Genomic DNA, 15,319 nt, shown 5'->3' with positions numbered 1-15,319 from the left:
GTGAAAGACATGAGGCTAATGAGACACAGGCAGGGAGAGAGAGAGCGAGTGTAGGGGAAAACAGAGACAGAAATGCAGAGTGTGACACTCTGGGCATTCATTCCGCATTGGAGCCGCTTCCACCGCCTCCAGGCAGGGAATCCTGGATAATATCATCAAAATCCTTGGCCACTGGTCCTCAACAGCATACCTCACTTACATTCGCAATGATCTAGACAATATCAGAAATTCCCATTCGCACCTTTCCATCTGAAGTTCTTTTAGGTGTTTAGCTCGTCCACTGATGAAGAGATGGCTCCCCCATCCAGAGTGTCAACTCCACCGGTTCCCACACACCTTCACGCCGGCAGACATCGGTCTGCTCTTCATCCCCACATCCATCGGCACGGGTCCGACTCCTCTCCCTCATCCCTCACCTGTCTTCCCCGCAAATCTTCATCCATCACACCTTGACCCCTACTCTTCATCCCTCGACCCTCTCCCCCTCTCCCTGAGGTTGTAGCCTGGGTCTACAACCTCAGAGTGCCAAAAGCTTGAGAAGGGAATGATAACAACATCGGCCCCGGGCAGCAGGTGGATCCTGAACAACCTTGAAGAGTTGTTCACCTGGGCTTGTATGAACTTGAAGATCCCTGGTAGTGAGGAAAGGAAAGGCCATCAATAAGTTCCACTTTGCACTTGGCAGCACCCAGATACCATCCATCACAGAGAAACCAGTGAAGAGCCTGGGAGAGGTGCAACATGCTGAAGCTTCCCATCGGCAGCCTGAACAAAGAATTCATGATGACCTGTACTAGAGAGGTGTTACAATACAGAGTCCTGCGACCCAAAAGTCTCTCAAGCTGGGATGGAGTCAGCACAGGATGGAAGTGGAGGGCAGTGATGTGTCTTAATGTTTAAAGTTTCTATGTAATGCATTATTCAACGGGTAGCTCAAATCAAGCCTTCTGATTGGTTCATAGTAGTGATATAATGAGCGTAAAAATTCCTTTGCACAGATCTGTATCACTCTGCGACAAACAGGGTTTGAGTTATAATCTGAGCTTTGTGGGTCTCTAATATACTAACCAACATTACTGGCAGAGAGAGAGAGAGAGAGAGAGAGAGAGAGACGCACAGCAGTCCACTACTCGCCCCAGATGTCTGTGATGTTGCAAAGTTTAAGTTTCAATATCCTGAAAATGCCATCAAAGACTTTTGCTCAAGGAGAGACGCAGTTCTGCCCTTTATGGTAGGTCTAATATTAAAGTGTTATTATTTTAGGCACTGCTGGCCGCCGACACACTGTAGCAAGCATATTATCATATGTAGCGTTGTACTTACTGGTGGATGCATCAAAAAGCCAATAATACTAAACAAATGAGCAGCAGTTGATACAGAGTCCAATACAACTGAGTTCATGTTCGCAACCTGTTTGGTCAAAACTGTGCGCACCATAGTGGCTGATGGTGGAAGTGCAGCCATCCTGTCAGTCATGTGGTGTGCTGCGTAGTTCATTAGGAAAGTATGTTCATTTAAGTCTGTTTATCTTTTTAATGTAAATAATAGGAGGTACTAATTATTATATTATAATTGCAAAAAAATGCAAGCCAAGTTCAAGTTACCAAAGTCAGTCTCCTGATGCTGGACAGTTTTTAGTGGCTGCACAATAAATGGCAATGTGAAAATAAATATAAATAAATAGTTCTGATTATTCTAGCCTTTGATGTATGTTGCTTAGCAACCGTCATGCAGCCTACCGGCAGCCTGCTGGTACTACTTTTAGTATTCATTAAGAAATGTCTGTTGATGACTTCGCACAGCCATTGAAGAGGAGTGGAGCAACACTCCACAGGCCACAATCAACAACCTGATCAGCTCTATGTGAAGGAGATGTGTTGCACTGCGTGAGGCAAATGCTGGTCACACCAGATACTTTTGTACATGATGAATGGGGGCAGAAACAAAAGTGTTGCCTTTATAATTTTGTTCAGTGTAGAATGGTGTGCTAACTCCTGCCTGGGACCTAATGTGAACAAGACCAAGGAGATGGCAGTGACCTCTCCCAACAAGCAGAGTGAACTGGCCGTGGCAGGCATCACCGCAGGGTTTCCAATGGCAGAGCCTTCATGGAGCAGGAGGAAACCCACTTACAGTTTGGTACTGCAGAGGGCCCCTCACTGAGTCCTACATGTCTCATATCAGGCTCTCTCAGGAAATGAACTCACAACGCACAACTCCGATAAGATGACCAATAACTTTATTGCAGGATGATACAAAAGTCCAGGCAAAGGTATCCGAAACACAAGGCGAGAGTTTATTCATTTCTTCACCTTTATGATCTCTGAAAACTGTAAGTAATAAGTACAAAGCAAAGAGAAATTCTAATGAAATAAGCAACTTCATTAATTACAAAATGATTTAATGTAATTATGAAATAAGCTAAAAGCTAAAAGAATAATTCCTTCATGACAAAATGTTCTGTATCCACAAATATGAAATTGTTAAAAACTAAAACATTAGTTGCAGTTTTTGGCATTTTGAGGGTGGAAAAGAAAGAAAAAGAAAGAGGGGACTCCATTCCACGCTATGTTGCTCTGTTCTTTTCTTTTGTAGAACCTTGTTGCTGATTTGTATTTTAATAAAAGACACTTTGAGTAGAGAATCTTAAAGATTATTTTCCCCTCTTCCCCCTCCTGCTGCCAGGTAAGGTTCATCCACACTGCCTACACCTGCATGCCCCATAACTGACAACCAGGAATCTGGTCTTTGGGTGATGACACGAGAGAGAGCGGGGTTTCCTTTGGCTTAACGCTAAAAACTTGAAGCAAAATTATTATGAATACACAAAATTAACTACAAAAAGGTGTTTTTGCCAAACTGAACCAAATTAGTGTCTCCAGCCCTCGATGCCTCCAGATCTACAGATCCAGCAGCAGGTGGTTCTGTGACACGTTTCTTCTCTGATCTCAGGATTCAGATGTTCACGTGTCACTTACTTAGTTTTAAAATGAAACTCTATATTTGTGAGGACTTTTTAAAGCTTGACGTCTTCAGGAGGAACCAATGGGCTTGGAGCTGAGAGCCACAGAAAGGAAGTCTGAAAATACTTCTTGCTGACACTTGCTATTTTCATGTTGAGAGTAATAAAATGTTTCTAATGTAATCTAATAATTCCAGACGAATTGTTTAAAGGGACCATCAGTATAAAAGTGTAAAATCCTGGACTGAGCTGATGGTGGGTTGTGTGGCAGCTGAGATGAACTTCTTGGAGGTCCTACTCTGCTCCTTCTTCTTCAGTCGGCCCTCCTTCAGCTGCAGAAAAAAACAGGGTATGATAACCCAGCTCAAAGTCTTCCTGCCTCCTTCTGGCCTGGAGAGACATGACAGCACACATGAGAGTTAGTGCATCACTCCTCCTCTTCTTCAGTAAACACAGACCGAGTGCTTCATCTCAGTCCTCTGAACAACAGACACGTGTCAGTACCTTATAGTAGAAATAAAGGGCAGCAGTCACCAACACCAACAGCAGCAGCAGAGTCAGCGGCAGGACGACCAATATGATGAGAGGAACTGTTGGATCTGATCAAACACATGGACAGTCATCACATCACATACCATCATGAGTCCATCAGCTCCCATTAAACACAAACTGTAAAGACCTGAAATGTTCCAAAACCACTTCAGCATGGAGCTGTGGGATTCTGTCCGTCAGTAATCTCTATAAACAGATATCTGAACGCAGTATGGAGGCAGGGGACCAGGTTTTGGTATCGGCAGAGTCTGTACAGAGAGCAAAGGACACACTGGAGACATTACTGTCATACATGATGTCCAGGGCTTGACATTAACTTTTTTACTCACTAACCAATGTGGCTAGTGGTTTTACAAAGTCACTAGCCACACTGTTGGTTGTTGGGAAATTACATTTTATACGATTAAAGTTGACAATGGCACGCTTAAATTGGCATGCTAAAATGTACTAATATTATCATTAGCTCTGACAAGGTTGTGTGTAAAGCTCCTTTTTAAAAAAAAAGTCTATTAAGATAAAAACATTAAAATAGCAGCACTAAACTAAAAACAAAATTCACCAGAAACATTGTTTAAATCCTAGGCTAAATACTGTAATACAGAGTAGAAAAGTTATCTGCTTTAGAAACAAAAATGAAATAATCACACACAATTAAGGCAATAGGATTAAAATGTATAGGCCTATCCCTGCAATGGACTGGCGACCTGTCCAGGGTGTACCCTGCCTTTCGCCCAATGTAAGCTGGGATAGGATCCAGCCCCCAGCAAACCTGTACGCAGGATAAGCGGTTGACGATGGATGGATGGATGGATGGTATAGGCCTATATCATTTTTGTGGACTTTTGGAGTGTTTGTTTTTCCTCAGAGCTCTGACTGGATTTATGTTTATCATCATGAAGCTCTGCAGTAGCTCTTTTTTTTTTTTTTTTTTTTTTTTTAAACCTGTCCTGCCCAGCAGCCTGGTATAGAGTATAATGACTCCTTTGTCTGTTTTATTATTTATTTAATTATGTATTGATTTGTCACCGGGCCGGACAGGGGGGCAGACACGGGGATGGGGGGGCACAAACAGACAGCACAGAGAAAGGACAACACCTGCAAGAGAAGGGGGAAAGGGGGATGGAGGGTGGGGACAACAGGGAAAAGCTGTGGGAAACACCAATTGCAGAAAGCAACGAAACCTGCAAGAGAACAGAGAGGGGGCTTGGGGAGGAGAAAAACAACAACAAACAAACACAAACAAAAAAACAATAAAAATAATAATAATAGTAAAAGAAAACCAGCCGAACAACAGCAATAAACAGCTGACATATTAATGACATATTAAGACAACTAAGAGAACAATGAAAACAAGAAACAGTCACACACACTAAATAAGCAACACAACACAGCCACGAGAGCTGGAATAATAATTAATTTAAATAAGTAACTGAAAGAAAGGCATCAGGAATAATTCTACCAGGGACAACCTAAGTTTGTTTGTGTCTGTGTGTCTGTGTGCGTGTGGGTGAATGTGTCTGTATGTGTGTGTGTGTACATGTGTGTGCGCATAAGCCTGTTAAAGAATGTAGTTGTTAGTGAGAGTGGGGCGCCACGACTGTAACAGGCAGGCAAGAACCCCAGTAGCCAATAGGGGTGGAAGAAAGAAAAAGAATAAATCAAATCAAAAAAAACAAAGACTCCCAGATGCACCGCGATGCAAACGCAGAAGACCCCGACCCAAATGCCAGTTGACAACGTAATGCCGACGGAACGCAAAAGAGGAAGAGCAGCGCCCGGACCGACCGCGGCGCAGACACAACATAGACCAGTGGCCTCCCCCATCCAGCACCCCACCGCCGCGCAGCAAACAACCACAATGCCCAAATGCCACGCAATCATCAACACCAATGCACAAGTGACGAGCCCAACGCGCACACTGCGCGAGCACGGCGACACCCATGCCCAGCAGCCCCCCGCGAATCCCGCGTGCGAGGTCGGGCAAATGAGAGAGAGCAAACGGAACAACACGACAGCGAAAGCCAGCGGAGAGAGACACCAGCAGCAAGTCCCAGCCCGGCAGCAAACGCGCCGCACAGGTCACCGTGCACCCGGCAATAAAAGTCCACCGTCCCCCCAACCGCCGGAAAAAACTAAGGCCGCCGGCGCCAGCCGACATCCCCCATGCCCAGCGCGCCCCCCGGCCGCCATGCAACACCAGCCAAACCAGCAACGAGGCAAAATCAACTAGCTCAGCTGCATGCCACCAACAACCCACCCATCCATCAAGGGCCGAGAACTCCAGGCACAAACCCAGAACAAACCGGAGCACAGCCCTGCCCCGCACCCACACTGCACATCCCGAAAACTAACTATATACCTCAGTATCCAGAGGGGTCCAACAACTGGCCGACAGAGAAATGGGCAAGCACGGATCCGAGGCCAACGAAGCAAAACAGGAACACAAACAGGTCCCTCCAAGCCAACGAGGAGATGCCTCCCCCGGACTCCAACGCACAAACTAAACGCCCAGCAGCCATCCAGAGACCCTGCCCAGGGAAAAAGTATAATACATCAAGATGCATCGATAATCGCCCCACAATCCCACCGCAGACCCCCACCCCCAGAAGCCAGGACACCCTGCGACCCCCCAAAGCGCAAAGGACCCCAGACCGCATGTCCAGGGGGAAGCTGTACCCCGCCCCAAGGAAGCAGTAGCTCTGAGTAACTGGAGATATGAATTGAGTTCACAAGTATTTATTTTCCAGATTATTCCCCTACAAATGCGTCTTCTACATGGCATGAAAACTTTTTATTAAAACATAGAATCAACTCTGGAAAGGTAGTTGTGATATGACGATTTAGGGATGCCCTGCTAGTAGCCTGTTGTCTTTTATTGCGTGTTCCTTAATCATGAAGATATTTAGATATTTAGAAGATAAGTTGTATGATGCTTTGGCATTATTGTTGTTAGACATTCATGCCAATAAAGCTAATTTGAATTGAATTGATATCTATATTTTATAGCATTTAATATCACTTTCCTCCTGCTTTTCTCCACCTCTGCTCTGCCTTTTCTCTTTCCTTCGTTCTCCTGTGCATTTTCTCTCCACACTGCTCGGCCACGAACACTCACGCACTGAACGCTGTGTTGATGTGTGTGTGCATGGGGGGCTGTGGCTCAGGAGATAGAGCGGGTTGGCTGTTAATCGGAAGGTCGGCGGTTCAATCCCTGGCTCCCCCTGGTTGCGTGTCGAAGTGTCCTTGGGCAAGATACTAAACCCCGTTCCGCCAGTGTATGAGTGAGTGTGAATGTTAGTTTCCGTTTGAGCACTTAGGCTCAGTGTATGAATGTGTGTGACTGGTAAATGTAGTGTAAAAGCGATTTGAGTGGTCGAAAAGACTAGAAAGGCGCTATACATTTGCATGCGACCAGTCACGTGTGATGAACATTTACAAAAGTAACGTCATATTTGACGTGTGCACTCGTGAGAGAAGTGAGAGAGTGAGACGTGCATGTTGTGTGGATTCACCTGCTATTAAAAAAGCTTGCTTTGTCATCACTGCCGCTGGCTAAGTGGATAATTAACGGCAGGACAGACTAGTCCGACCGCCAGCCCGCAGGTTTAATCTCCACAACGTCTTCTTGTTTACAGTGTCGTTCGTTAGTAGCTCGCAAGACAATAGGCTTCACTAATGGACCAATGAGCAAACACTATGTGCAGGTAGTACTCATGGGAGTTATAGTGTCATAGTGTCACATTGCAATTTGTTTGCTATTATGCCTTTTGACAAGATTACAATTTTTCAACACGACAAAGTGGCTAGTGGGAGTGACTGTGTTACCCGCCACGGCCGAAATTCACCCGCATTTGGCGGGTTGGCGGGTGTTAATGTCAAGCCCTGATTATGTCGTTGTCCAACAGCTGCGCCTCCAGTCACTAGTCTGTCAAGCTCCTGAAGTTTGTGGATGACACCACCCTCACTGGGCTCATCTCTGGTGAGGATGAGTCTGCTTTCAGGTGGGAGATCGGCCATCTGGTGACCTGGTGCAGCCAGAACAGTCTGGAGCTCAACGCTCTGAAGACAGTGGAGATGGTCGTGGATTTTAGAAAGAGCACAGCCCCACCCTCCCCCATCATCCTCCCAAGTGACCACTATGGACTCCTTCCGCTTCATGGGCACCATCATCTCCCAGGTACTCAAGTGGGAGCTTAACATCACCTCCCTCACCAAGAAGGCCCAGCAGAGGATGTACTACCTGCGGCAGCTGAAAGAAAGACAATGATGGTGCACTTCTACACCGCCATCATTGAGTCCATCCTCACCTCCTCCATCACCATCTGGTACGCTGCTGCCACTGCCAGGGACAAGGGCAGGCAGCGTATCATTTGCTCTGAAGAGAAGGTGATTGGCTGCTTCACTTCTTCCATCACTTCACGACTTGTACACCTCCAGGACTCTGAGCTGAGCAGGAAAGATTGCAGCTGACCCCTCCCACCGTGGACACAAACTGTTTCAGACTCTCCCCTCTTTTATTTAAAAAAATTTTTTTTTAACCTGTCCTGCCCAGCAGCCTGGTATAGAGTATAATGACCTGGATTTTACTTTAACAAGAGAGTATTAAAATACTCCTTTGTCTGTTTTATATTTATTTAATTATGTATTGATTTGTCACCGGGGCGGACAGGGGGGCACACACGGGGATGGGGGGGCACAAACAGACAGCACAGAGAAAGGACAACACCTGTAAGAGAAGGGGGATGGAAGGTGGGGACAACAGGGAAAAGCAGAGGGAAACACGTGTGTACATGTGTGTGCGCATAAGCCTGTTAAAGAATGTAGTAGTTAGTGAGAGTGGGATGCCACGACTGTAACAGGCAGGCAAGAACCCCAGTAGCCAATAGAGGTGGGAGAAAGAAAAAAAAAACAAAGACTCCCAGAATTGCCCAAAATGCAATCATCAACATCAATTCACAAGTGACGAGCCCAATGCGCGCACTGCGCAAGCCCTGCGATACCCAATGCCCGGCAGCCCCCCGCGAATCCTGCGTGCGAGGTTGGGCAAATGAGAAAGACCGAGTGGCAGAACACGACAGCGAATGCCAGCGGAGAGAAACACCAGCAGCCAAACCAGCAATGAGGCAAAATCAACTACCTCATCTGCATGCCACCACCAACCCACCCACCCGTCAAGGGCCGAGAACTCCAGGCACAACTCCAGAATAAACCGGAGCACAGCCCTGCCCCGCACCCACACTGCACATCCCGAAAACTAACTATATACCTCAGTCTCTAGTAGCCTCGTCTCCAAAACAAATTCCTTGTGCATGTAAAAACTACTTGGCAATAAAAGTCATTTCTGATTCTGAATCTGATTCTGATGGGCTTACCTGAGCAGGTGACATCCAGGAAGGAGGAAGAGGAAGATGATCTTACGCACTCCCTCAGAGGAGATCCAGACTGAACACAGTCAGACCTGATCCACCACACAGCTCTGTATGTGGACTCCTTTCTCTGTCCGACAGAAACAGCAGAGCCACAGTCCAGCTCTCTACAGGCAACAGCTGCTGTCTCCAGGGTCCAGACAGAGACAGAGTAACTCATTGGTCTCCAGTCTCCCTGATGTTTCACCTCCAGTGTTCCTGCACAGCGACTGGCTCCTCCCACCAACCTGACAGGCTCTGAACAGAAACCAGAGAGTCATCAGTAAAACAGTAAAGTGAGTTTCATCAGAACAGAAATGAACCAAATCAAAGCTGCAGCTCCTCTTCTACCTGAGCAGGTGAGTCCAACAGCTTTTCCAGGTGAGCAGGTGTTTCTAGCTGAGCCTGAGCTTCTACAGTCCAGGAGAGCAGACTCATGGCCTCCACACTGGAACTCTTTGGTCCACATCGGAGCCTCCACTTCTCCATAGAGCGCCCCCTGGAGGACTGATGGAGCCCCACAGCCAAGCTCCCTACAGACCACCTCTGCATCCTGCTGGTCAAAGTCAGCTTCACACACTGAGGACCACCTCTGGTTAGACTTCACCTCCAGTCTCCCTGAGCACAGACTAGTCCCGTTCACCAGCCTGACAGAGTCTGGAGAGATAACAGAAGATGAAATAGAGATAAAGACAGCAGACGCAAAAGAAAAACATGTCATGAAACAACAATTCAGTGATTCAAGGTGGACTCAGCACAACTCCAACATCAGTTCATCATTAACAACAGAACATATCTTTCTACCAGCACAGACTGCAGCAAGTTCACCAGCACATTTCCATTTAATACTCTGATTAAATTAGATTAGGTTAGAGTGTCTTATTAGATACGTGACAATGCCGGTGGAATTCGTTTTCGGTACAGTATGTTTAAGCTCTGCATCATGTGTATCCACTACAACCAACAAATAGACAATACACTTCACAACATGTAAAATACAGAATACAGTGGGTAAATCACCACGCTATAGTGTATGAGAATGCAACTAAACCAAAGAGAGGAGTTCAGAGTCCTGATGGCTATGGGAAAAAAGCTGTTTGTGAAGCGTTTGGTTTTGGTGGAGAGTGACCTGTAGTGCCTCCCTGAGGGAAGGAGGTGGAAGAGGTGGTGAGCAGGATGTGAGGGGTCGGAGATGATTTTCTTTGCTTGCTTTACAGTCCGATGTGCATAGAGGGAATCATCTGAGGGCCGTGTTTTTCCTATGATCTTGGATGCTTTGTTGACAGTCTACTGTAGTTTTTTCTTTGTTTGGCTGTCTTTGCTACCATATCATACTGTGATTGATGAGGTAGTAATGGACTTGATGATAGCGCAGTAGAACAGAACAAGGAGTTGATGCTTGATCTGTTTTTTGTAAGCTGTCTGAGGAAGTAAAGTCTCTGTTGAGCTTTTGCAATGATGTGTTTGGTGTTAGTTGTCCACTTCAGGTTATTGCTAATGTGTGTTTCTAAGAATTTAAAGGAGTCAGTGATGGTGATTAGGTTGGCGTTTGTCTGTACTGTTGTCTGTTTGTCATACTTTATTGTCTTCACTGAAGTGTCTGTGGATGCAAAGTGTGCGGTGTAAAGGGAGAAGAGCCAATGGGGAGAGAACACAGCCCTGAGGAGCTCCTGTACTTAGGGTGAGAGGGTATGAGGTTATGTTATTAACCTTCACCCTCTGTGGTCTATTCCACAGGAAGCTCCTTATCCAGTGGCATATGGCTGGGTCAAGGTTCATGTCCAAGAGTGTGGTAAAGAGTTTAAATGGGTTAATAGTGTTAAGGTGTATAGGTGTTTTGTGATTCCAGGTGTTGCAGGTGGAGTGTTATACTGATTGCATCCTCAACTAAATGGTTGGCTTGGTAGGCGAACTGAAACGGGTCCATCAGTGAGGAAGTGCAGGATTTGATTTCTGGAGGTGACACCGCTGTTTTCTGCCGTCCCTCTCTGGTAACTTTTACCAGAGATGAGCTCTTAAACATTGGAATTTCAGCTGCTCATAATATTCCACTGCTCTTTATTGACCCTGGAACTTTCCCGGAATTATTAGTTGGAGGAGCGGCAGCTCTGTTTGGGATCCTCTGGAAACGTTGCAGGGGAAAACGTGCAGGCGCGCTGGTTAAGCTGAGACAGTGGGGTTTTTGCACTGTGCTCCCTTCAATTCACCTGGCGAATGTCCGCTCTCTGGCAAACAAAATGGACGAACTTCTGCTTCTCAATAGAACTAACTCGGATAGATGTCACAGTGTTGAAGAAATCATGCAGGCCTCACCTAGAGACATAATTTATAAACTGTAAACCGTTTTATTCACCGCGGGAGTTTTCCTCGTTTGCTCTGGTCACTGTTTACATTCCACCTCAGGCCTGTGTTAGTGACGCGTTACTACACCTGGCCGACCAGATAACTAACGTGGAGAAAAACACCCAGACTCCCTGCTCATTGTTATTGGGGACTTTAACAAAGCAAACCTCAGCCATGAACACCCAAAGTACAGCCAGCATATTAAGTGTCCCACCAGGGACATTAACACACTGGACCACTGCTACACAACATTAAAGGACGTCTATCGCTCTGTCCCCCGTGCAGCATTGGGACTCTCTGATCACTGTCTGGTTCATCTTCTCCCGTCACACAGCCAAAAACTGAAATCTGCTAAGAATGTAAAAAGATGGACCAACGACTCAAAGCTGGAGTTACAGGCCTGCTTTGACTGCACTGATTGGAGTGTTTTTGAGGTTACAGCCCCTGACCTGGACGAACTAACTGACACTGTGACATCCTACATCAGTTTTTGTGAGGACGTGTGTGCCGACTAAAACCTTCCGAACATACAACAACCAAAAACCCTGGTTCACAGCGAAACTCAGGCAGCTTCGTCAGACCAAGGAGGAGGCCTTCAGAAGTGGGGACAGAGTCTTGTACAACCAGGCCAGGAACACGCTGACTAAGGTCAAAGTTGCAAAGAGATGCTATGCTGAAAATCTAAATAACAGCTTTGCAGCCAACGACCCTGCGTCAGTGTGGAGAAGCCTCACTAACTACAGAAGACCATCCCCCAACAATCCTGGTACTCAACAACTGGCAGACGAGCTGAATGGTTTCTACTGTAGGTTTTAAAAGCCCAGAGTCACACCTCTCCCCCACTCCAACGCCATCTTCAAACAGTCACCTTCCCCTCTGACCTCAGATTAGGAAGGCTCCTGGACCTGATGGTGTCTCACCATTGTGCCTGAAAATCTGTGCGGACCAGCTGGCCCCCATCTTCACACAGATCTTCAACAGATCACTGGAGCTGTGTGACGTTCCCTCCTGCTTCAAACGCTCCACAGTCATCCCGGTCCCAAGAAAAACCTCCATCTCTGGACTAAATGACTACAAGCCTGTCGCCCTGACATCTGTAGTCATGAAGTCCTTTGAAAGACTGGTGTTGGCCCACCTGAAGGACATTACAGGCCCCTTGCTGGACCCCTTGCAGTTTGCCTACAGGGTTAACAGGTCAGTGGATGATGCTGTCAACTTGGGTCTGCATTACATCCTGCAACACCTCGACTCTCCAGGGACATATGCAAGGATCCTGTTCGTGGACTTCAGTTTGGCGTTCAACACCATCATCCCGGACATCCTCAGCACCAAACTCACCCAGCTCACTGTGCCAGCCTCCACCTGTCAGTGGATCACAAACTTCCTGACTGACAGGAGTCAGCAGGTGAGGCTGGGAAACATCACATCCAGCACTGGCGCCCCCCAGGGATGTGTGCTCTCCCCCCGCTCTGTCAAATTCCTGAAGTTCGCGCTGACGACACAACGGTCATTGGCCTCATCCGGGACGGTGACGAGTCGGCCTAAAGACGGGGGGTTAATCAGCTGGCTCTCTGGAGCGGTCAGTACAACTTAGAGCTTAACACGCTCAAAACTGTGGAGATGACCGTGGACTTCAGGAGGAGCCCCACTCTGCACCCCATCACCATACTCAACAGCCCTGTGTCTGCTGTGGAATCCTTCAGGTTTCTGGGTTCCACTATATCCCAGGACCTGAAGTGGGAGCCCAACATCGACACCATCATCAAGAAGGCCCAGCAGAGGATGTACTTCCTGCATCAGCTCAGGAAGCTCAACTTGCCTAAGGTGCTGCTGATCCAGTTCTACACAGCCATCATCCAGTCTGTCCTCTGCACCTCTATCACTGTCTGGTTTGGATCTGCCACTAAAAAGGACAGGAGCAGACTACAACGGACAGTCAGGACTGCAGATAAAATAATCGGTTCCAACTTGCCCTCCATTCAGGGCTTATACATTTCAGTCAGGAAACGGGCAGGAAACATCACTGCAGATCCATCTCACCCCGGACACAAGCTGTTCCTCCCCTCTGGTAGGCGCTACAGAACACTGTACAAAACCAACAGACTCAGTTTCTTCCCACAAGCCATCACTTTGATGAACAGCTGATTTCTGACTCACAGTGTCAGGAACAATTCCTGGGCAACAACCCAGTAACTCTGCCTCAAATCATCCACCTGTTTACTGGTTACCACTTATTATTTATTGATTCACCATTCTCTGTTTCAGTGCTGTTCACACTATGTCATATTGTATATACTATATACCTATACACCTACCTCAGGTCTTAAGGTCTTATTTATTTTTTCCAGCATCCTTTGCACTATGCTCCACCATACTGTGTACATGTGTACATGTATGCATGTATGTGTATGTGTACCTGTATATCATATCCACCATCAACATGTACATATCTGATCACTGCACTATTTGTCAATATGTCTATATTGTTTTGTCCAAAGTGTGTATATTGGTGTTGTCTATACTGTAGTTTGTGTCTGATTTTATTTTATAGTTATTTTATTATTGTGTTATGGTATTTTTGTATGAGTAAGCACATCATGAGCAAAGTACAATCCTGAGTCAAATTCCTTGTATGTGAACACATACCTGGCAATAAAGCTGATTCTGATTCTGATTCAGTAGAATCTGTAAGGAAATGGAACAAGTATTTCCTCTTGGCCTCAAGTAAAGGCAACGATGGTCGTTCAGACTTGGCCACAGGTGGCTCTAACGACCATGACAACTGTCGTTACCTCAGCCAGGAGCACTAACAAACGAGCAGGATCGATCCTAGCTAACAATCCCAATGGTTAAATAGCTGAGTTTCCCTACCAGTCAGTCAGAACTGAAGAAGTCTCTTCGATAAGTGATGTAACGTCTATTAGTATCTTCAACCAAGTCCAGTTGCCCTTGACCTCAACCTTCATTGGATAACTGGACTAAAAAGCATAAAATGTCATGATCCTGTCTGTGTGTCTTGTTTGGGAATCTGAGTTTAGTTCCATGTCCTTAGTTCATGTTTTGGTATTCATTGTTTGCATTATTGTGGTTTGGTCTCCTCTGTACTCTGTTTTCTAGTTCTGTGTTCTCGTTTAGGTTCTGGTTCTTTGTAACTTGTGTGTGTTTCTGTCTTCTTGGTTATTCACTCTGCCCCATGTCTGCTTGTCTAGTGTTCTCTGTTTCCACCTGCTGTCTCTCTGCCTGCCTGCTTGTCTCTCTGTCTCTGTCGTTAGCCATGATCCCGCTCACCTGTGTTGCTCCTGCCCCGCTCGTTAGTCCCTGTGTATATGTATGCCTGCTTGTCTCTCTAGTCTTTGTCACGTCCTTGCGTCATGTTGAGTGTTCCGCCTTGTGCGCCGTTTTCCCTGTATTGGATTTCCCTGTGTTTTCCTGGATTACCTTGTTTGGACATCAAGCCGGCTAAATGCACTTTTCTTCCTGCTGTTTGAGATGATAGAATGCCTAAAAATCTGCACACTATCTGGGAAAGAGACGGTTGCTTTGGAAAATAATCACCCTTTAGGGCCTACAACCTATTATTTAATTGTTCTCCAGCTGTAGTTAATCCAAAACACAACCAACATTGAGGATCACTCATTTTCACTCCTGGCAACTAAAAAGAAGCAAAACGTTTCTGATGTTACTATTTTTAAGTTACATAACCAAGGTGTGGTAGGACTATGGTGTAAACAGCATTACTCATCTGGAGAGTTCACAGAATGAATGTTAAAGAGGTGGTATTATGCTCATTTTCAGGTTCAAAATCTTAATTAGGGGTTGTACCAGAACAGGTTTACATGGTTTAATTTTCCAAAAACACCATATTTTTCTCATACTGCACATTTCTGCAGCTCCTCTTTTCACCCTGTGTGTTGTACGCTCCGCTCTTGAGCTACAGAGTGATGCATCTTACTTGTACAAAATCTTTGTTGAGAGTTGCACATTCGCAGTTCCCAGGTAAGGACTACTAGCCAATCAGAAGCAGAGAAGGGCGGGTCGTAATAAACAAGGTAGTGTG

The 15,319-nt window shown here is 46.2% G+C and overlaps 1 protein-coding gene across 1 annotated transcript; it reads right to left on the bottom strand.

Moving 5' to 3' along the window:
- Window positions 1-3,256: 3,256 nt before the first annotated feature.
- LOC119911993 (scavenger receptor cysteine-rich type 1 protein M130-like) lies at window positions 3,257-9,568 on the bottom strand (the record flags this gene model as incomplete). Its single annotated transcript, XM_038730965.1, has 4 exons — window positions 3,257-3,352; window positions 3,467-3,561; window positions 8,893-9,177; window positions 9,271-9,568. Coding segments are annotated over 4 exons (774 nt in total), but the record flags the coding sequence as incomplete, so codon positions are not given.
- Between the last annotated feature and the right edge of the window lie 5,751 nt (window positions 9,569-15,319).

The sequence above is a fragment of the Micropterus salmoides genome, unplaced genomic scaffold (genome assembly GCF_014851395.1).
Source record: "Micropterus salmoides isolate LMB-PRFRI ecotype aquatic unplaced genomic scaffold, ASM1485139v1 Ms_hic_scaffold_2, whole genome shotgun sequence".
Classification (NCBI taxonomy): Eukaryota; Metazoa; Chordata; class Actinopteri; order Centrarchiformes; family Centrarchidae; genus Micropterus; species Micropterus salmoides.
Note: the sequence above shows the minus strand (reverse complement) of the source record. Positions and strands in the feature narration are given on the sequence as shown.